The 21,884-nt window shown below is 38.5% G+C and overlaps 3 protein-coding genes across 8 annotated transcripts in view; 1 reads left to right on the top strand and 2 right to left on the bottom strand.

The window, feature by feature from the left end:
* The first annotated feature begins 440 nt into the window (after nt 1-440).
* On the top strand, nt 441-4,021 carry LOC107744421 (Krueppel-like factor 9). The gene is made up of 2 exons (XM_016558059.1): nt 441-1,269; nt 2,136-4,021. Exons 1-2 carry the CDS (start codon nt 885-887, stop codon nt 2,423-2,425), a joined length of 675 nt encoding a protein of 224 aa, XP_016413545.1. The 5' UTR covers nt 441-884; the 3' UTR covers nt 2,426-4,021.
* fam219ab (family with sequence similarity 219 member Ab) lies at nt 2,989-11,125 on the bottom strand. 6 transcript variants are annotated; one of them, XM_016558060.1, is made up of 6 exons: nt 10,563-11,121; nt 7,434-7,536; nt 7,194-7,296; nt 7,024-7,104; nt 6,868-6,943; nt 2,989-5,803 (listed from the first exon to the last, which is right to left on the bottom strand). In XM_016558060.1, the coding sequence occupies exons 1-6, from the start codon at nt 10,617-10,619 to the stop codon at nt 5,645-5,647; spliced, it is 579 nt and encodes a 192-aa protein (XP_016413546.1). In that variant the 5' UTR covers nt 10,620-11,121; the 3' UTR covers nt 2,989-5,644. The 6 variants fall into 6 exon arrangements, with proteins under 6 accessions (XP_016413546.1, XP_016413547.1, XP_016413548.1 ...); XM_016558061.1 differs by having other exon boundaries at nt 7,434-7,533; nt 10,563-11,120; XM_016558062.1 differs by having other exon boundaries at nt 6,889-6,943; nt 10,563-11,118.
* Nucleotides 11,126-20,008: 8,883 nt separating this feature from the next.
* LOC107744466 (chymotrypsin-like elastase family member 2A) overlaps nt 20,009-21,884 on the bottom strand; it is a 4,487-nt gene continuing 2,611 nt past the window's right edge. The window contains exons 5-6 of the mRNA XM_016558135.1: nt 20,297-20,420; nt 20,009-20,071 (exon numbers count right to left, since the gene is read on the bottom strand). Of these exons, the coding sequence (XP_016413621.1) occupies nt 20,054-20,071; nt 20,297-20,420 (142 nt within the window). The 3' untranslated portion in view covers nt 20,009-20,053. The remainder of the gene's footprint in view (nt 20,072-20,296; nt 20,421-21,884) is intronic.

Here is a 21,884-nt window from a genome sequence, read left to right as displayed (position 1 = left end):
TAATATATTCATTAAAAATCCTCTTTTTACAAATGAAAAAGCTCCTTTGGGTGCAATGTCTACCTCTGTTATGTGATTTACAGTATTTACTGAATTCTATATTTTATGCTTATGTTAATATATTTTTCACTGCATGGTGTCTGTTAATACAATGTGAAACTGACTCACACTGTTGTTTTTACATCCAGTGACTACATAAATCTGTAAATGCTTATTCTTATAAATGCAAACGTCTACTACTTTTTTTAGAAACAACTATGTCAGCCAGTGCATTGAGTGCACCGGTGCTGGAGGAGGGCATGCTACTACTCTTAGTTCCTGTTATGTTAGCACGCCCCTCATCTGATACTCAGAAGACTATTGGATCCATGACCCCTCAATCTCATGCTACCTCGGTGATTTCTGGTACTGCATTCAAAGCGTCGCTCTTGGACCCCAGTGTCCAATCAGCGACGAGTTTTATGATGACACCTTGGGATTCCGCGAAGTAGTTTCTTTCAGATGAGAAGATCTTTCAGATGAGATGACAGCGGCACAGAGTTGACGCACTTATGAAGATAGAAGGGAATGACAGTACGCAAAGTTCCACGCTTTCTATTGTATTTGAAATAATATTGAGAACAAGCACCTGGATGTTTATTCGATAACTTGTGAGTGTAGACGAAAGCGACACACGCTTTTATTCTTCGCTTGGAACAGTAATCATCCCAGTCACATTGGGAAAGACACGTGTAACGTTAGGCGTGAAGCCACGTTTTCCGGAGTCATCTGTATCCCGATGCGCATATGATGAGAATCCCGCTCCCTAAGTTTTAGTGTGTTTAAGTTACAGTAGCAACTCATTTCTCCATTTCCATTTGGACATTTTGGGTAGGCTAACTACAATGACGGACGCTGATACTGCAGCAAGGTCCTTGGGGCCGGTCTCAAACGGTGACCGCTCAGACAAACTAGCCGGCGAGGAGGGATCTGAAGAAAGTCAAGAGAGCCGGACTCTGTTAATGGTCGCAATGATTCTGCTGGACTTAAATCAGTGTATCCCGAGCGGCATCAGCGGCAAATGCATAGTGAACAGTGATGCGAACAATCCACCCGGCGTGAAGGAAAACCGGGAGAAATGCAGACAGAGCGCGAGCAGGGGGAAAAGGACACGGAACCGCGACAGACTGCGTGCATCCGCTGAGAAGAGACACTGCTGTCCCTATGCTGGCTGTGGGAAAATATATGGCAAATCGTCCCACCTTAAGGCGCACTTCAGAGTACACACCGGTAAGAAAAACAAAAATGCTTATGTGTACAGTAAATCAACTAACAGCGGTGATTCGACTCGGATTGTTCGTGTATCTGGCACGCAGTCTGTTATTACGCCTGTTCTGGGGAACGGTTCGGCTTTGGGAACTGCCACTCATGTTACGGTGGGTGTAACCGCAGGCGGAGCGCTCATGGGTACACACGAGGGCGGAACAGTACACACTGTTACTAATCTAAAGTGTGAGCAAACATGTTGCTTAGTCCACACTGTTACGCAGGACACCGTGTGATCAAAAAATTGCGTAATCGTGTGGAAAAAATGCTAGAAGTAGCCAGGTGTCATTTCAAATTGTCTCAAACTACTTTTTAAACTGCCTTCTGGTTTATGCATCATGAATTAAATGTCTGTTCTATACTGTCCCATTTTATTCTATTCTATAATTAGTCTAATCTCAGTATATTATGGCCGCTGGTCCCTGATGATCCGCATACTTCAATGCGACACGCACTAAAATAGCCTAACAACGCAACGGTGACGCGATGCACACACCTCCTGATTCCACAGTTGTAAACATTGGGCACGTGGTGCAGCACTGAAGCCAAGCGCAACCCCGCACAGACAGTGAGTGCGTTCACATCCCCCGCCACCTAGGCCTATCAAAAATCAGCGTTTTCTTCGGTTTTGACATCACAGACGCAAACCGAACAAGTTGCCAAAACGCCGGTGAAGGTGCTTACATGCATGGGAAAAATCTAGATGTGCCGATTGTTTTTTGTTTTGTTTTGTTTTTTTGCCGCTGGCTGTCTTTCTCAGTTGAGGCTGAAATAACAACAGTCTTAAATTTCTCTCTCCGTTTTGTGTGTGTGTGTGTGTGTGTGTTTAGGTGAGAGGCCCTTTCAATGTACCTGGCCAGGCTGCGCAAAGAAATTCTCGCGGTCGGATGAACTGACGCGACATTTTCGCACGCACACCGGGGAGAAGCGCTTCATGTGCCCGCTCTGCGACAAATGCTTCATGCGAAGCGATCACCTCACGAAGCACGCCCGCAGACACGTCGGCTTCCACCCCAGCATGCTCCAGGGTCCCGCCGGGCGAAGACGACACTCTTCAACGTCCACATCGTCCTCTGGCTCCAGCGATCACGTGTCTGCTGGTGTTTTAGCAACCACGTGACTCCCCCACTGCACATTTTGAATGTCTCTCTTTCCTGAGGCTCAGATCTTGGAGCTTCAGGTGTTACATAATGGAGACATACAAAATATGCTGTGCTGGAGTTCTCCATGGACCTCTCAATGGAACGGACAGAAATAATCAGATTTAGGCAGAAACAATGAACATTTACTCTGAGGATTATTTCAAATATATAGGGGTATTTATATCACATATCACAAATATGACATTGATTTCAATACAGAGGAGCCAGGGGATTTATTAGACACCCACTGTGACAAAGGGAAGTGAACATATTCTGAACAATAAAACTATATTATGCGTGCTGAAACCAAGACACATTTTATTGATCACTTTGAAGTGTCAAATTTTGCAGTGGTCCAGTTATTAGAAGTGGGTTTTAAAATAATCGCTATGAATGTTTTTGGTTCTTTTGTGTTGTTTACGGGGACAGCGGTTGACTTCAGTGTTGAAGATGGTATTTGTATGATATTAAAACAGATGGGTACTTATGAGATTAACTTTGCAGTGTGTGAGGTTTTACGCACACAAACAAGCTTTTGTGGTTTTTTTAACAATCGTACTTATTTGCATATTCTATTCAGTTATGCAAAAGAATGTAACTTATTTAATGTACAGCATTGAAAATTCTCTTTATTCAGAACACTTTTATTATTTCTTTTTGAAACTTTTTTTATCAGCCTTCACAAGTGATGTAGTGAGATTTAACAGAAGTTCACTCACTAATAGTGTAGCACCGCCATCTATAGGTGTGTTATGGGAAAACACAAACTAAAAGCTGTGCCTTAGATCCATGACTGCACAGCTGAAAAAGACAGAACAAAGATTGTATATTTCTCCCACTACCTATGGTTTTATTAGCAGCCTGTAGTATTTACAATCAATCAGTGAACTTGAGTAACAGACTTTTATTAGTTTTGTGAATGGGTTTTTCATTTTCATACATGTTGACTTCAGAAGTCTTTCCACTGTTCAGCTGTTTACTTGAAATACTCAATGTAATTTGAATCTAGATTTAGTTTGAATCTACCGTAATGATCAGCCATTGTGCTTTAAAAGACACAAGCACAAACTGAATTTTACATGTGAATCAACAATCAATGCATCTATTGGATCTTTATTCAATAACAATTGTATCGATTTTTATATTATGATAACAGATCAACAGATGTTTGGCTTTTATTGTTACATAGTATCTGTGCTGATTTATTGTTCAGATGTTCCATATGTTTAGTAGGTTGTGAGCCTGAATTCAAGAAGCAGGTTATTTGAAACATACTGTCATTGTAAAAATGCTCAACCTGTGCCTTGTTTTGAGCTTAAGAACTCTTAGATTGCAGAATGTAACTAGCAAGTTACTGAGAAGTACTTTGCTGTAATTTACAAAACTCTTCTCAGTTGTGTGTAGTGTGAATGCAAGTGTTGTGATGTGTATATCTGTGTCTTACAGACCTTGAGCCACTAGCGTTGTACACACACGTGCTGTACTTTTCCATCAGTATCATTTATGCAACATTCAACTGCTTTCATAACCTATAAATTATGTATGTAGAGGATTAATTAAAACAAAGAAAAGTTCATTCAGGTCTGCTTTTATTGATATCACTGAAACCAATGACAACATTGTTAATACATAAATGGACTTTCTCACATAATTAACATATTTATAACATAAAAACACAGCTTTTGTCCAACAAACGCTCACCTTTGATTACGCTTTGAATTGAATACATCAGGTCATTACACTATTTTAGTCATAGTTAAAACGCACTAAAGAGTGAATATGAGCAGTTCGAATGAAATCAGTTTCTTGATCAAGACAGTAGAGTGTAAAGATAACACATAAAATGCGTTTGGCTTTCAAAGCTGAATTGAAGGGAAAAATCTGTAAAAGGATTTCATGTGAAGATGAACAGTGCAGGTTCATCATTGACAGCTTGAATCATTTTTAATAATAACAATAATGAATGTCAGGGATTTGATCAATTTAGCAACATTAACATTCTAGGTTTAGTTCCAAAGACCAGCAGAAAACAGTGCTTTTAAACAGCCCACAACTGATTTTCATGAAATGCAGTGATGTATCCTGATCGGTGGTATGCATATAAAATGCTAAATTAAAATGAACATAGCTTCCAACAAGGAGCATAAACATTCTTTGGTGCCTTCAAGTCTTTGAAATCTGAACATCTTCCAGAATAAAACAATACTTATTTTAAGAAGCTTACAGGAAGTGTAAATATCTAATATGTTTGGTCATTGTGTCCAAGAAATGAAACTGCATTTCCAAAATGTCATAACAGTTATTAAATCATACCCAGTGATTTCTGACCTTTGAAAAACTGCTTTGAGAGACAGAAAGGTCTTCATGTAATCATTTTATCATCTGTTGTGAGAGGTTACTGTGAAAATAACAAATATCTAGACCTTGACCAATCAAATAAAAAAGGGTTGCTGTTTTCCCTTTTCGTTCATGACTCATTCGCATCTCAAATCCAGCGTAGCTTCAAACGTGATTCAATTAAATAAACGTGTGTGAGATATCAAGAGTAAACAAAAAGTGTGATGCCCAGGTGCATGCCAGACAAGGCTACTGTTAGCGCTGCAGTACGAATGCACCAACATGCAAAATGTTCAACAGAAACGAATCCAAGTATAGCCTCAATAGCAGCCACGAACAATAAACATCCAACCAGATCCGTACGGAAATCAAATCTTACCATAACGACAACGTTAATGCAACGAGTGCAACATGAAAGCAGAGAATTCAGTGGATAAGCTATTTCAAACTCTCTGTAACATCAAGTTGTTTTTAATTCACAGTTAAAGCCATCTGAATGCTTTATTTGTTCTACGTTCACTTGTACAGTATAACACAATGCCAGCTAGGAGGTGAAAGTGAGCAGACTCTCCTAGCGTATTAGCAAACAATGCATATCCTGCCATAGGAGGAAGCAACCAATAATAGTCATGTTAATAATCATATGTTAAGAGTAAATGTGTCTATGTGTGTGCATTAGCGCATGTAATGTGTTTTGTGTGTGTGTGTGTGTTCACATATTCCTGTACACCATGTTCATCGTAACGTTTACTGTACATTTCCCTCTGTAATATTGATTAGATGTCTTATCTGAGGTTATGAAAGGGAACGAGGGAGGGGAAGAGAGGGAGGGAGCACAGGGAGGGGAAAAGGTGACAGATTTACTGGATTTGACAAGCAGTGGCGGAGGTGGCTTGGCAGCACATGCAGGTTGAGTTAACGGATTTGGGTGGTATGAGGTCCAGGTCTTCATCATCAGGGATCTCATCCAGCCTGTAGCCATCTTTCAGTAGCTGGATGTTCAGATCCTGGTTTATCTGCTGCAGGAAGCAATGGACAGCATGTCAGGCCGGGCTGCATAACCGCCACTAATGAAATCATATGAATGAATTCAATACTCCTGGCAGCAGTTATTTAATAGATTAATAAGACAACAGGGTTGGTTCAATAGCTTGATTGGGACATTTATTGGTTTAATGAATCAATGACATGAACAACAACATGAAGATAATTAGCAACAACAAATGAGCAATGGTGACCTTTAAAGGAATAATTCACCCAAAATTTAAATTTGCTGAAAATGTACTCATCCGTAGGCCATCCAAGACGTAGATGAGTTTGTTTCTTCATCGGAACAGATTTGGAGAAATTTAGCATTACATCACTTGCTCACTAACGGATCTTCTGCAGTGAATGGGTGCCGTCGGAACGAGAGTCCAAACAGCTAATAAAAAAATCATAATCACATGCAGTCCACCAATTAAAGTCTTGTGAAGTAAAAAGCTGCATGTCTGTAATAAACAAATTCATTATTTAAACCATAGTTTATGGCCAAAATATTGTTGTGGAATTGTTATATTTGTTTGGAATTGTTTTGGACTGTTTTGCTTGCAAATGGTGCTTGATGTGTGCATACTTTTTCCTGCTTCAGACAAGATGACTTAGACAAAGCAATATTATTGATAGAGGACTTGTATTTTAGCTGGAAGCAATGGTTTGACATTAAAAACATCTTAATGCTGAGTTAGTGTATTTAAAACATGCAGCTTTTCACAAGATCTTAACGGATTACTTGTGATGTTTTCATCGGCTGTTTGAACACCCATTCACTGCAGAGGATCCATTAGTAAGCAAGTGATGTAACGCTAAATTTCTCAGATGAAGAAACACACTCATCCACACCTTGGGTGGCCTGAGGGCAAGTAAATGTTTAGAAATGTTCGTTTTGGGTGAGCTATTTCCTTTAAAGGAAAACAAAAGAGAGACATTTAAGACAAAAGGGAATTTAGAGCATACAAGATTGTGAGTGACATTTGAGAAGGAAATCTATTGTCATGATGCTTGTGGTATGGGGCTTAGGACATTAACCAGAGTTCATAGGTACCTGTTCCCTTAGAGACCTCACCTCGGCTGACGAGTATCCTGACGAGGAATATCTAGACATGTCAAAGTCGTCATCGCTGTAAGGCAAGTGAAAACAGTGAGGCCTGGGGCCAATGGGGGCGTAAATCAGTCAGTAAAGGATGAGTGAAGAGCGCACCTGTCTGTGTCTAGAGCAACTAAAGGTTTCTCATCTGGACTCTGGTCTAAAGAAGAGTAGCCTTTATTGGGAACCACTAGCCTGGATGGTAAGAGAAATAGAGATAGGTTTTTAAAATAAAACAGACTATGTATACAGTGAAGACTGTGATCATTTTCTCTTGTTTGTACCTTGTTCTGGCCATCACATTATTTTTCTTGGGTTGCTGATTGACAGGGCTTCCAACATTGCCATTTTTCAGTGATCCTTTCCTAACCAACTCTCTCTGTTTGTCTTTACAGAGCAAAAAAAACAATATTAGACATGTTTATATTTTAACCATGTCATAGAAACAACACACAATTGCAAAAAGTGCTTTAAATAAAAACATAGCATTGGCATTTGGCGATAAAAACAATCCCACAACTCACCTATCTTCATATGGAGAGGAGAAGGTTTATAGTTGAGGGTGGCAGGTTCACTCTCCCTGGTATCTGAGTCTGTCTCTGATGTAGTTGATGATGCTGGATCCTGCTGGGAAAGGGGAAAAAAAGAATGAAGTGTCAAGGCAGTCTAGTTTTATCGATTAAGTCAATTTTATTTGATGTCTGTTCTTCTTGACAAGAGCCTTGCTCTGTCCATTTTGATCAATGTGGATGAACAAAGCTTTACTTTTTTTAGTTTGATTTCTCCCAGCTCATTATGACATCCTGGGATTAATGTGAAAGGAAACTCAACATTTTCAGAAGCAAAGAGAGCAATTTGCCAACTTCAAATATGGAACAGGCCAAGAATTGTGGCAAATCATTTCGAAATTTCAAAAGCCTAAATCTATTCAAAGTGGAAATAGGATGAAAAAATATAGGTGCAGTGCAACACATTTTGATACACTGAGCGCAAAAACGGTACATATTGTATTGTTCATCATAATATATATATATATATATATAATATAATATAATATAATATACACCAAATCAGTGTGTCACAACCAAACAAATGGTACTTCAATTGGTATTGGTACCTTAAAGAATTTTTTTATATATTAAAATAGATTTTCTTAACCCAGTGTATTGTTCATTCGTGGGTTTAGCACCCAAAAAAAGAGTAAACATTCCCAGGCACCATTAAAGGGTTACTCCACCCTAAAAAGAAAATTCTGTCATTAATTGCTCACCCTCATGTCGTTGCAAACCCGTAAGACCTTCGTTCATCTTCGGAACACAAATGAGATATTTTTGATGGAATCTGAGAGCTTTCTGACCCTCCTAGAGAGCAATGATATTACCACGATCAACGCACAGAAACGTAGCAAGGACATGGGTAAAATAGTCCATGTGACATCAGGGGTTCAACCATAATTTTACGAAGCTACGAGAATACTATATGTGCGCAAAGAAAACAATAATAACATAATTTATTCAGCAATTCTTTTCCCAGAGTTACCGTCTTATGTTCAAGATAAAGCGCGCGCATGCTGAACATAAACAAGGCTGATTACGTTGATTGTGTTCCGGGGTACTCTCCAAAATGGAGGAAGTGTGTGCCTATGGTGCGGAATACGACAAAAATTCCAAAGAAGAAGAAGAAGAAGAAAATGGCGGAAGACGGTAACTCGGGGAGAAGAATTGCTGAATAAATTATGCTATTATTGTTTTCTTTGCGCACATATAGTATTCTCGTAGCTTCGTACAATTACGGTTGAACCCCTGATGTCACATGGACTATTTTACCCATGTCCTTGCTACGTTTCTGTGCGTTGATCGTGGTAATATCATTGCTCTCTAGGAGGGTCAGAAAGCTCTCAGATTCCATCAAAAATATCTTAATTTGTGTTCCGAAGATGAACGAAGGTCTTACGGGTTTGGAACGACATGAGGGTGAGTAATTACTGACAGAATTTAGATTTTTGGGTGAACTAACCCTATAAACATTTAGAGCAGTCCATTCAGATCTGTCAATCTCTTTCCAGTTCAACCAATAGCGAGAGTTTGGGACGTGGCTACTGTAGCAGGCTGAGCCAGGGGGTGTTTACTTTAGTGTGTGTGAGACCGTGACTGATGCGTTTAATCTATAATAATATTCAGATTCGGTTACAGAAAGTGCAAGCCAAAGTTCGAAGACTATTCGAAGACTTGCCAAAACAAAGGGGTAAAACAACGGTAAACACTGGTGGGTGGCTCTTTTACAAGATGGAGGATTTTGATAGTATGGTTTCAATAGAGGCGCTGAACTTGCAGAGTAAGGCCTACTTCTCGACAGGTTAGCAAAAACTGCATACTTAACCTTTAAATATATGATGCAATTTCAATTTTTCCTTTCTCTTTGGAGTGTTACAAGCTCTTGGTGCATAAAGAAGATCTGTAAAGTTGCAAAGACTAAAGTCTCAAATCCAAAGAGATATTCTTTATAAAAGTTAAGAGTCAACCACGCCTACCTAAAACGGCTCGTTCTAACACGCCCCCACATAGACGCGTTTCAGAAAGGCGGGGCATAGAGAAGAAACAATAATGTACAGTATGTGGAAAATAATGTGTTTTTTTAACCTTTAACCGCATAAACACATTTCATTACACCAAATACACAAAATAAGGTTCTTTTTAGCAACATCATATGACCCCTTTAATTTATATATGATTCATTTCCAGCCATAATATATTTTATGTTGTGAATAGAGAAAGCGTGACAGATCTGAATTTTACATTTAGAATTTTACTATTTAGTCTGTTGCATGAATACATATGCATATTATTAGGCCTATGCAGTTAATATAAATAATTTTAATTTCCAGTCTGACGTACAGTTGTTTACGTCTCTATGATAAACAGTTTGGGTATTGTGCTGGGTCTTCTCTTGATGACCAATGTAAAATCTGGGTCCTGAAGCAAAAACTGATTAGAACCACTGATCTATAACTAACCAGAGGTACACTGACAGCTGCTGTACAGGTCATGGGTTAAATATGGGCCATCCAGATGTCTCTTCGAGCAGAGCTGGATATTTTCCTGAGAATTATTGATGAATCTGTCATGGGTGGGAGGGGTATGGATATTATTCAGGTACCTTAGCACGTATTCTGCATGATGAAGCAATCTAAGGCGGTAAAGGCCTCTACAAGATTGATGAAACATCACGTAATATTAACAGTATTTCAAATGAACGTTGCAGACCGCGTTACGATGGAAGTTCGAATAAATATAAGAACAAGTTAAGCTGAAGGTTAAGCTTGTATTATAAAATAAAACGAAGCAGATGTTGTTTTCGATGCAGGGAGACACACAGTCTCAGTGCGCATCATCACAGTAGCATCCTTACATTAGCTAGCAAAAAAATACAGCAGACATAGAAGCGCCATTATCGATCTCTCGTAATATAAGATATTTGCCATTTTTTATAAAAAATGACGGTCTGTGATGACACAACACGAGACTAATGAAATATTCCATGTGTCTTTGGTTCATATTGAACTACCGTTCGCTCATCAAAACGTTATTAAAACCGCATACTGACAACATTTGTGATTTAATCGGTTGCTAAAGAGTCAGTTTGGTTTAACTTACAAAAGGCTGCATCTCTGCCTCGGTCGGCACTTGAAATCTGTCAATTTCTTCCATCATCTTGGCGGCGGGGTGTCTGAGCCTTTTTGTGAGCGTTTGTGGTGGATTTCTGCGGATATACCGCAACTAATTGTTTAAAAAAATGAAATTTCACAGCTTTGTCGTCAGATATTTGTCAGCCCCAAGAATGTCCCCGACTCTCCTTCATCCCAGCGATCGCTCGTTAGCCAGCAGTGACCGAGTGGCGACTTAACCACCCACTTCCGGGAGAAACGAGTCTGGAGACGCGAGCAGCACCACGGATTCCGCCCCACGCAACGCCATCGAGCGATGTCTGCTCCACCCAAGACTAGCATCAGACACAGACATCGTGCAGGGTTATCTCGGTGTGTGTATAACCTCGAGATGGCAAGATTTTGTGTGTCTTTTGCAGTCCATGTCGAACCTGTGATCAGGGATGGCGGTTAGGAATTGGAATCTAGTGAATGCAAACAAAGATGTTTTTAATAACGGGATTTGAGGAACAGTGTCTATTTGCATGTTTACAGTATTGAAAGAGGTGGGCCGTGCTTTATGCACCTGTCAAATACCAAGCACAGGGCAAATGACTTCAGGACCCTGGACAGCTTCTGGATGGTAACCTTAATAAAACTGCCTGTAAGGCCTGTATGGGAGCAAGCTGAAAAACAGACAATGTTAGAATATAATAAACAGGCAATGTTAGCTAGTCTAATATTTGGCTTTTTTTTTTTTTTGGAAATGTCTGTTGTCCTGCCCTGTTTAACCTCCATAGGTTTCTCAGGTCAGGACACCCCCTCATTTTAGACTGGGTTTGTTCTCCTCTTTAGTTTTTCTCAGAACAAGGTACATAAAAATTACAATTTCTAGTGATAAAGGCACTCCCAAATGAATTATTTTTTCCTCTTTTCTAACAATTATTTTTAATCCCAACTCAACATAAACTGGCTACTTTTAATCGAGCACTGACTAGAAATTAAATTAATTTAAATGTTAACAAACCTAGCAAAAAATAAATAAATAAATAAAAGCAGAGCTTATGTAATATCCATAAACTCTATTTTAATGCTGAACTGTATTTTCCCATTATATTCCTGAATATAATCGTGGAAATAAACGTATTGGCCAGTAGATGGCGCTGACCAACAAAGCATAAAAAACAATCAAAAATTATTTTACTGAAGATTATTTCAGAAATTAGTCACATTACCAGCCTGGCAAAGGTTATGAGCAATATGAAAATGATCATTCCGCTGTGGCATTAATGTCAGACTCAGCATTATAGGCCTACTGATATATTACTGACTAACATCAAGTCATGTAAAATTACAAAATTACAGTAAATGTTGCATCTTCATGCAACAGGATTAAATGTACGTTTTAAAAGCATTCCTGAATATATAAAACAGTGTTATCAAATGTTTCATATTTCAGTTATTCAATATAATAATGGAAGCATTGGTTAGATCGGCTTAACTAAAACTATGATAAATGTGATGGAGTTCCGATTGTTATTGAGCATACAAAATGAGATCATTGATTGCAGTTATTGAGCTAGCTGTAGAAATATTATAGGTTAAGAAAAGATGCAATAACTGAGATAAGAACATTCCACACAATACTGGAAAAAGAAAATGAGCAATGGTTGCTGTTGTGAGAGTTCATATTTGGATTTTACGATCTCTTTGATAACCTCTCTAAGGGGTTAAGAGGTTACCCATACAAATTGTCCATGTGAAACCCCATATAAACAGCTGTGATAAGACTCTGTATAAAAAAAATCTCAGCCTGAGTGTGGACACATAAAGACATTCTCTAATTCTGAGGGGAATGTATGTGTGTTTCACTGGTCCTCAGCAAAATATATGCAACCATGACATCCTCACAGATGGGAATGCAGATTATGGTTTATTAGTAGTCTGGATTTTATTCCAGTGGCCCGTAATGTTATGTAATTCTTCACTTTGTTCTCTGTACTCCACCTCAGGGCAAAGCAATTCTAAAACTACTATGTGTCATTACTAGTTTTTCCCCTCAAACAAATCTTTCTGTAACAACAAAAAGAAGGACAAATTGCAGGTAGAAAAAAACTCCATTTCATGTTGAAATCATAAAAATACATTGAGAATGTTTGTTAAACAACTTGAGAAAAGCATTAGAGCTACTACATAAAATTGATTCGATTTCTATTTCTGTTTCGCCAAGTAAGTGTGCATTGCAAACAAAACATAGGTAATGAATAGTTATTGTACATTACATATTATATTAAATGCAACAACTCAATTTTGCTTTTAAATCATGCCATTTAAACTTGTACGTTTATATACGATCTGCAGTCATGTCAAACTATTTACAGTGAAGATATCCAAGGACAAAAATCTCAAAAACCATTTGGTAACCTTTGATTATCACTTATAAATAGGCTTTTGCTGACAGACACTATAGACATATCTATAGACAAATATTATTCAGTTAAACTGACACTATTTGATACCTCTTAAAGGTGCACTTTTGAGGACATTGCTTCACTGACAAGTTTTTGCCATGCTTTATTCTGACATTGTGACAGAGTAAAAAACACTTGGTGTGCTGTGCTTGTTATAATCATGGTAAATTTGACCAGTAACCTTTCACATGGCTGAGCTCTTATGCCCTCCTGAAGTGACTCATAATCCTATCAGGACTGAGATGTAATGCTGTAGAGTCTTAGTGGATAGAAAACCTTCCTTAACACCTGCATGCCGAAACCTGTTTGTACAGTTCATTATTTTCCCCCTACTGACCTATAAACAATAGCGTAAGCCCAATGTCGGTGCTCACTATTGATGCCCTGTGGGGTTTCAGGCAACATACAGTAAACATGCTCAAATTACACTTTAATATTTTCCCTTTCCTCACAGTCTCTATCTCCTACTTTTCCCACTCTGTTTCTTCAAACAAAACTTTCCTTGTTTGCTTGGTAAATTATGTATCTTTGATGAGAGCTATAACTTGAACTGGAGATCATCAGCACACATGGCCCTTTGCCGGAAAAAATAGAACTTTTTGTTAGTTACGGTTGGGTTAGAGAACAAGGAACTGATCTAAGACCAGCACAAAGTGACTAGATGTCCTACGAAGAGCAATAATTAGACTAACAGATGGACTGTGTCCAAGCACAGTAAAATACATAAGAGGCTTTGGTGTTTTACGTAATGATCCTCCAGTTGCAAATCATCAACAAACACACAAGTGCAAGGCTAGTGCAAGATACAAGCTTAAACAAAGAAAAGTTGGTGTTAAATGGACTTTGTTTTTAATATATCTCATGCATCATCCATTTATTTCAATGTGCATGATCTATAACTTTGGTTCAAAACTCAAACACAAAAATAAATTATGAATGAGGTTCCATTTTTTCTATTTCTATTTTGTATTAGTATAAAATGTTAAAATAGTGAGATGCAATGCCTTCTTCTAAACACAAGCTCTGCATTAACAAAAACATGAGTCTAGCACCAAATGACAATAGCTTGATTTATGACAGATTTGCCATAGAGTCAGCTAAGAGAATTCTAATGATTCAAAATGCAAAAGATTTTGAAGAAAAGAAAAAAAATGCAACAAAGTAAAACCACAAGTCAATCAGATATTTTAGATGTTTGATGAGCAACATTTAATGCTGAACAAACATCACAGGCTACTAAAGTGTGATCTTCTTTAACAAAAAAAAAATTAGGTAAATTCCATAGTCCTGCCAATGATGTGGTTTTTCAAAAAATATTCATGTAAGAACTTGTACATTATATGTGCATTTCACATTTACACAGGGCCATCATCAAAGGTGACTATTAAAATATTCCTCCAGCAGCCCCTGTGAATATATTCATTTTATTTATTTTTTTATTTTTTTTCTCAATTTCAAGCTGCAGTTAATAAGTATTTTTGTTCAGTTCTCTGTGGCTCTTGAGTCTCTGCCAGCACTGGGCCCTCTCCGGAGAGGAGGGAATTTTGCAGGCCTTGTAGAGTATGACAAAGAGAATGAGAATAAGCACAGCTACTACTGTGTTACACACAATAGCCACTATGGCAGCTGCGGACAGTCCAGCTCTTAGTTCTGTCTCCATGGTGAGTTGACCTCAAGAATCTGATGTTCAAGTTTAGGGAAGACACATGAAATCACAGTTCATCACAATAGCTTACCATGCTTCCATTTCTGCTGCCATTTTTCATGATTCTTGACAGAGCCAGCAACACCATCTGGTCCTTCAGTGAGTAAGAGTGATCTACTGATCAAAGGTTTGCATCTCTACAAAGGCTGACTGTCTTGTTTATGTAGCCAGATCCAAAAGGAAACGGCCTCAGCCTCTGAATGATTCCTGAAAAACAAAGACAACAATATTTTCTTAATGCAACAATGTATGTTTATGGAGATTTAAAGGTCATTAATTTACTCACTTCTAAAGAAAACATATACATACAGTGGGATCCAAAGGTCACGAGACCACTAGTGAAAATGTTTTGCATTTGTAATAAACATATTTATTACAAATTATATTGTCAGCGTTTCAGTTTGAATGAAAACTTGTCATAGTATTTAGTTTCTCTCTTTGCTTTAATGATAACAATGTGACAAAACATTGACATTTTGCAGTGCTGCCAAGTACATTTTTAAATAAAAATGTGATGAATGATGTGCAGCTCACAAATGCCCTCAAACCCATTTCCTCTCACAGACACATTTTTTGGAAAAGATATAAGTTTGGCACCCAGAGTGATTTACCAATTTTATGAGTTTGTCCTCTACCTAAAGTCTGTGTATCTAGTATCTACAACAAGACTGTTCATCATGGTGAATCAGTTTCTAACCTCATCTCCAGTTGTTTTCTCTATCATAAGGTCAGGTCTCTTTTCAGAGCTCAAACTACTGTTGGAGGGTCAATCCAGAGCGATTCCACTCTCATCGTCCTCAAGTTAAGAGCCCCGGCAGACAGCAGTTATTACCGAGCTTGAAGTGAGACAACACATGGGTAAGACTGAAGAGCATCAATCTCTCTCTCTTTCTCTCTCTTTCACTGCCACAGTAGGGAGCTCAGGCTTCAAGTTATGAGAAAAACAAATGAACCGAAGACTAAAGATTGCACAGAAAATTTGAAGACAAATGATGCCTCTTGTTCACTCTTTGTGAAATTCTTTCTATTTCTTTGGCTGAGAAAGAAAGAATCTGCTCAAAATTAGACCACAAGTTTAGGCCAATGTTATTCTACTAAACAAAATGGAGAATTTAACCCAGTCTTATTGCACTTTAAATGGAGTGAACACCATGTTCCTCCTACAGTTTTCAAGGGTTCGGAGTAACGAGGACATAATGTAAGATCTCTGCTCTCATCTTGGGAAAAGGGTCCCACTGGTGTTATATATATATAGGTCTGAAAATGTAAACTGCACTTTGATTTACATGTATACTGTAGTTAAAGGGGTCATATGATGTTGCTAAAAAGAACAATATTTTGTGTATTTGGTGTAATGAAATGTGTTTATGCGGTTTAAGGTTCAAAAAACATTATTTTCCACATACTGTACATTATTGTTTCTTCTCTATGCCCCGCCTTTCTGAAACGCGTCGATTTTTACAAAGCTCATTGGTCTGAAAAGCGAGGTGTGCTCTGATTGGCCAGCTATCCAGTGCGTTGTGATTGGCCGAATACCTCAAGTGTGTGACGGAAATGTTGCGCCCCTTACCATAATGTGATGCTGTCCACAGAGTCACACATGGCGGGCTTGAGTGAGCGGAGGCCGGTGGGCTAGAGTGAGGAATGGCTGTCGGGCTTGAGTGAGCGGTGGCCGGCGGCCGAGAATAAAAGTTACTCCTTCTTTCTTTGCGTGAACATTTGGGCGGTGTTATGCAAATCTTCCCACATCGTGACGTAGACATGTGGGGGCGTGTTAGAACGAGCCGTTTTAGGTAGGCGTGGCTGACTCTTAACTTTTATAAAGAATATCTCTTTGGATTTGAGACTTTAGTCTTTGCAACTTTACAGATCTTCTTTATGCACCAAGAGCTTGTAACACTCCAAAGAGAAGGGAAAATTTTTTATTGCATCATATGACCCCTTTAAACCAAGCTAGTCACAATCAGTGACTTTTTAATCAATAATGAGCTGAGTGGAAATCGATGAGCCACAGTCCAACATGAACATTAGGCATCTGATAACAGTTGTGGATCCAAGGAATATTTTTACAAACAAAATTTGTGTATAATTTTATTGTTTATTATTTACCTGATTGTTTCTTATTTTACTTTGTTTTAATATAGCACTATAAATAAAGAATAACAAAGTAAATTGCTAATGTTCCCTGCAACCCTACATAGAAAAGGCAGTTTGGAGAATAGATGGATGGAAAATAAGTTTTAATGATGACAGTTGAGAGAGGTGAAAAGTTAACATAAACAGCTCAAATAAAACCACCCACAAATACAAAAGGTTTTGTCAGTTTGCTTTGAAATGCAAACAAAGAAAGATACATAGAACATATTTTATTGTGGGCAGTATTTATATATGCCTGTGCTTTTGTTCCAGATGAAACAACATTCATATGTTCACAAGGCCAAGATATCTTTGAGCATCTGATCTACAGCTATTTGGAGGGAAAACGCAAAGTTGTTGCCAGGTGTTTAAAGCATTACAGTAATCATGATAAAACAAAATAGCTGCTTAGTGACAAGAAGTTGCAACAATGCAGTCTGAGACCACTTCTGTCATTTTAATATACATCTATTAGGTCTACTCAAATTGTGCTAGAATGTGGTCATTAAAGTAAATAGTGTACATTATTGTTGTTTTTCTTTTTTAGAAATAGGACATATTTCAAAACAACTAGTTGAAGTAGTCTACTAGTACTAGTTTGACTGAGAAAAACAGCCCTACCCCCCTAAATGAAACATGAGGGGAACAATGAAACACTTGTCTGTCCCACACTACTGTGTGGCAGCACCACAGCTGACTGCTGCTGCAGAATACTAAATACAGCAGATAAGACCACATTCAACTGATTGAGAAAATGGTTATCTAAGTCTTTACATCATATTCAAGCAATAAACACTACGAAACGATGAACTTGCCTGTTTATAAGATGTGAAGATGGTGCTCTCCATTTAAAACAATACGATGCGAGCCGCCTCGCGTCAAGCTGCAGTCTTTCATTTCATCCCGAGCGTAAACTCTGCTGTTATGGCGATGCTGCTTTTGCAAAGTGAACTTACCCGCATCTTTTACATATTTTCAAGCACTTCTGATGTCGACCGATTATATGAATCAAGTTAAGGTCGGATGTGCAGTCGGATCAAAAAGTTTTCGCCAAACAGAGACGTAGACACAGACGGGTCCGTGGCTGCGCGCGTTCAGCACCCAAAGAATCAGGTTGATTTGAAGCGTCAGCTACTGAGAGATCTCACCAGTGACATTTGCTTACGTAATATTTACTTTTCGAGTGTAGCTAATATGCAGATGTTGTGGCGTTATTCGGAACCTAGAGCTCAGTCTCCCCGCAGTCAGTGACTGTAGGCGTGGTTGTCATTGTGTTGTCCTGAGAACGAAAACAAACGTTAAACTCTGCAAACCAATAGCAACACGAGCGTCCCAGACGACGTGCATGTCCTCGCACTGTCTGGAAGGCAGGCGCAGCCTGTGCCACAGTGTGTCTGGAAAACAACTGCTTTAAAGATAATTCATTTTGGTCAGCTTTACAAATGTGCCTGTGTATATTAAAAGATGCAACCAACTATTCTAATCAAATCAATTCAAAGTCCTCATAGACAGGCTATAACTTTTCCTTACAGTAGCCTACAGTACTAGCGTTGTTGATTCAAAGAATTATGAATATCTCTTTGGTTTTGAGACTTTAGTCTTTGCAACTTCAGGGATCTTATCTATGCACAATCAGCTTGTAACACTCCAAAGAGAAAGGAAAACTTGAAATCGCATCATATGACCCCTTTAATGAAGAAAGTAAAAATGCAGTGATACAGTGATTATTTTAAAAGAAGGAAAACAACCAAAATCCATACAAAACAAAAGCTGTTTTCTTGATGTCATAAGCGTGTTCCAGATGAGTTAATGTATAGAGTGCAAATAGCGCTTAAGTTATTATTAAAAAAACGTATTGATTTAGAAAACTTTTTTAAAAGGCCCCTTGAAAGTTTATTGAGTGGGTCTTGACCCCCAGTTTAGAACCATGGGCTATATGGAGGACTAAATAAATGTAAGCTGAGAAATAAGACTCTGAAAAACCCATATTGATGGAGAACTAATCTGAATTTTTGGGGAATGTATATCTATGGTGGTTACAGTCCTGTGTGTATGTAATATTGTGGAAGATTTTATATAAGTACATATATTTTATTTATTATGACATGAACAAGAACCATAAATATGTTTTGGTGCTCCTTTAAAGATATAATACAGTATTAAACACATTTGTGCTGAAGAATGCAGTTTAGAGCAGCTATTAAATGTTTTTTTTTTTTTTATGGTTTACCACTAACAAGTCAGGAGCCATCAGGAGTCCCCATGGAGCCATTAGGAGTACGGAAAGCAGCAGCAGAGAAAGAGAGATGCTTCACCCTCAGAATGTCAGGCTCTTTGAGAAGCAAAGAGTTTCCTGTAATTTGCCTTGTAGAAAAACCAGGGATGAGAAATAACTGTGAAGATGCATTTTCACACCCCATGTCACAAAACAGCCAACAGGCAATCCTTGCTCTCCTTACTCTTCCCAAAAACATTCTTGCACACATAAACACTTTCTGAATTTCAGAATTTACCATTTCCCAAGTCTCATGTGGAGCAAAACCCAGGTACAGAAGCATTCATGCAAAGATTTTTGAACCACATTCATGAATAAGACACTCTCAAAAGCAATAATCTGATCAGTTTCCCTCAACATCTGTGGTTCTAAATTTTACCACTGATAGTCACTTAACATTATCTTTCAATTATGTTTGAGAATTTGGCAATGATAAACACACATCTTCACTTAAAACCACAGATCCCTCATCATCCATGTGCTGTTTTCACATGATATTGTTGCATGTCAGCAGGTCATGATTATCATCCCTTCCTCCTACACTTGAGTGGGAAGCGATTATAGATAGCCTCACCTCCTTTGGCCAAATGATCTATTGTTTTCTGAGGTACTGTAATCTTTTAAATACCATATCTGACATTCCGATCTGCTGCATTCATCATGTTTGACATATGGGTGCAACATAGAAACTCTCAGGTACTTCATTGGGAGATGCTTTCATTCAGTTAATTGCCGTTTAGATTAATATTCTGGCAAACATTTGGCAGTTTGTATTGCAGCAGTGTGGGAGAGTGAAAAAGGAAAAAAATGATGGAAGTAGTTGATCCCTTGTTGAGCCAGTATGTATTTATTTACTTTTTTCTTGGAGAGTTGGTTTTCTGGTGTTAAAAAAAGGTTGGCATCCTTGGTTCATCTTAATTGTTCATCATGACCTTAAATAAACAAAGAGAAAAAGGAATGAAAAACCTATTCTGCATATATAATTAGTTATTTATATGTATAATTCATCACATGCCAGTCTCTCTAATATTCTTTAGGTCATTTCCAAAGCTCAGGGATTTGTTAAACAGAATGGCCTTAGAACTTAAAGAGCTGTATTAGTATCTAAACTCTATGTGTTGGGAATACATTACTTCTGTTAAAGCATCATGGTGTACCTTGTCGATCCAGTCATTGAAAGCGGACACACGGGTGAAAACAGTTGGCTTCTTCACAGTGTTGCAGCCCAAACCAGAGACGAAGCTGGCAATACCATGCACCTCCCAGACACCGACAGAGTACAGTTCAGGGGACCGCCAGAGTCACCCTGAGGGATGTTAACAAAAAAATTACTTATATGTAGTCCACACACACAAAAGTGTGTAAAAATATTTTTATCATACAATAATTCGTTTCAGTATTTGAATTTGACTTGCTTTGTGCGTGGTGTACCAAGACCATTTTAGTGACGCTTAAATGGTTTAGCCAATAGGCAAGTGATTACATTTTATACGAGTGAGTCATTGTCAATGGATTCGTTCAAAAACACAGATTCATTCAGGAGCAAAACAATACGCAGATGCTTTCTTTTGTTGTTTGGTTTGGAATGATATTCGTTGGCAGAGCCGAAACAGAAAGGTTACTGGCAACATTGTGTCTAAAATGTAAGCTGCGCAATATTAACTGTTCGTTTATTGTGCTGGCACTGTTGTATGAAATCAATATTACACTCACAAACGCCTGAAAATTCGGGACAAAAACACTCTTGGTCGAGTGATAATGCCTGAGTTAAAGGTGGGGTAAGCGATTTTTCAAAAACGCTTTAGAAAACTTTTGGTGTAGGGGCGTGTTTGTTTTGGTGATTTCAAATGTCAACATTGGCTACCAGAAATCGCGTACCCCACCTTTAAAGTTACTCTGTAAATATAAGCCAATAGATGTTTAAAAAATAATGTGGCACAAGATAATTTATAAATTAAACCAGATGAACACAGACAGAAAAACTAACAAAATTTCAGAAAACAATTTGGACGTATGATGGAGTATTTCTGTGCTAAAAATCTTACTTCCTGGTTCGTACAAGTTTCGGAGAGTTTTTTTCGATCGTGGCTCTTCATGACGTAGACGAGGGTGGAACTCCTTATATGGGCATTTCTTCCGGAAGAGCGCGCCCGCGCACGCATCGACCAGAGGCAGACAGAGATCGCGCCCATCAAAACGCTTCATCAGACGGCAGCGCTGCACGGGACTCGCTCGGGAAGAATGTCTCCGAGTCCAAAGAAGTGTGTTTTTGGAAAGATAACTTTGTTCAGCTTCCTAAAGAACCCAATGTTATGTAAACAGTGGATGCAGTTTGTTTTTCCGGAGCAGCAACGAAATTTCACAAGTGTTTGTTGAGGAACGTTTTATAAGCAAGGCCCAGTTCGACGCTGGATTAGCACATCGTTTGATACTGAAGGATGGAGCGGTCGAGCTATAAAAGATCCCGGTCATGATTCAGAAATTTAGACGGTAAGTGAAACTGCATCAAATGTCTGTATTTTGTTGGCAGTCGGAGCTCAAGTGCTCGTCACTCTTTAGCTTCGCCCACGGCGCGCCTCCAGGAGCTCGGCTTTTTCCGGAGAGAATCGTAAAGCTGTATCTTTCTTTTATAAATATGATAAAACTAAAGACTTTTTGGAGATATGAAGGATGCAGTACTACTCTATAGGTACTCAAGATTAACATGAGATTGGGTGAAACTGTGTGTGTTATCTCCCCTTTAAA

Source organism: Sinocyclocheilus rhinocerous, unplaced genomic scaffold (assembly GCF_001515625.1).
Source record: "Sinocyclocheilus rhinocerous isolate Xijiao unplaced genomic scaffold, SAMN03320098_v1.1 scaffold196, whole genome shotgun sequence".
In the NCBI taxonomy this organism is placed as follows: domain Eukaryota; kingdom Metazoa; phylum Chordata; class Actinopteri; order Cypriniformes; family Cyprinidae; genus Sinocyclocheilus; species Sinocyclocheilus rhinocerous.
The sequence above is the reverse complement of the archived record's forward strand: the minus strand, read 5'-3'. Positions and strand labels throughout refer to the sequence as shown.

Bases quoted from the DNA above. Each gene is read 5' to 3' on its own strand.
- fam219ab (XM_016558060.1), bottom strand. From the start codon at position 10,619: ATGATGGAAGAAATTGACAGATTTCAAGTGCCGACCGAGGCAGAGATG. The intron at 6,944-7,023 runs GTGCGCTCTTCA...CTTGCCTTACAG, and splicing joins GTTGCTCTAGACACAGACAG to CGATGACGACTTTGACATGT. The intron at 5,804-6,867 runs GTACCTATGAAC...TGCTTCCTGCAG, and splicing joins TGAGGTCTCTAAGGGAACAG to CAGATAAACCAGGATCTGAA.
- LOC107744421 (XM_016558059.1), top strand. From the start codon at position 885: ATGACGGACGCTGATACTGCAGCAAGGTCCTTGGGGCCGGTCTCAAAC. The intron at 1,270-2,135 runs GTAAGAAAAACA...GTGTGTGTTTAG, and splicing joins GCACTTCAGAGTACACACCG to GTGAGAGGCCCTTTCAATGT.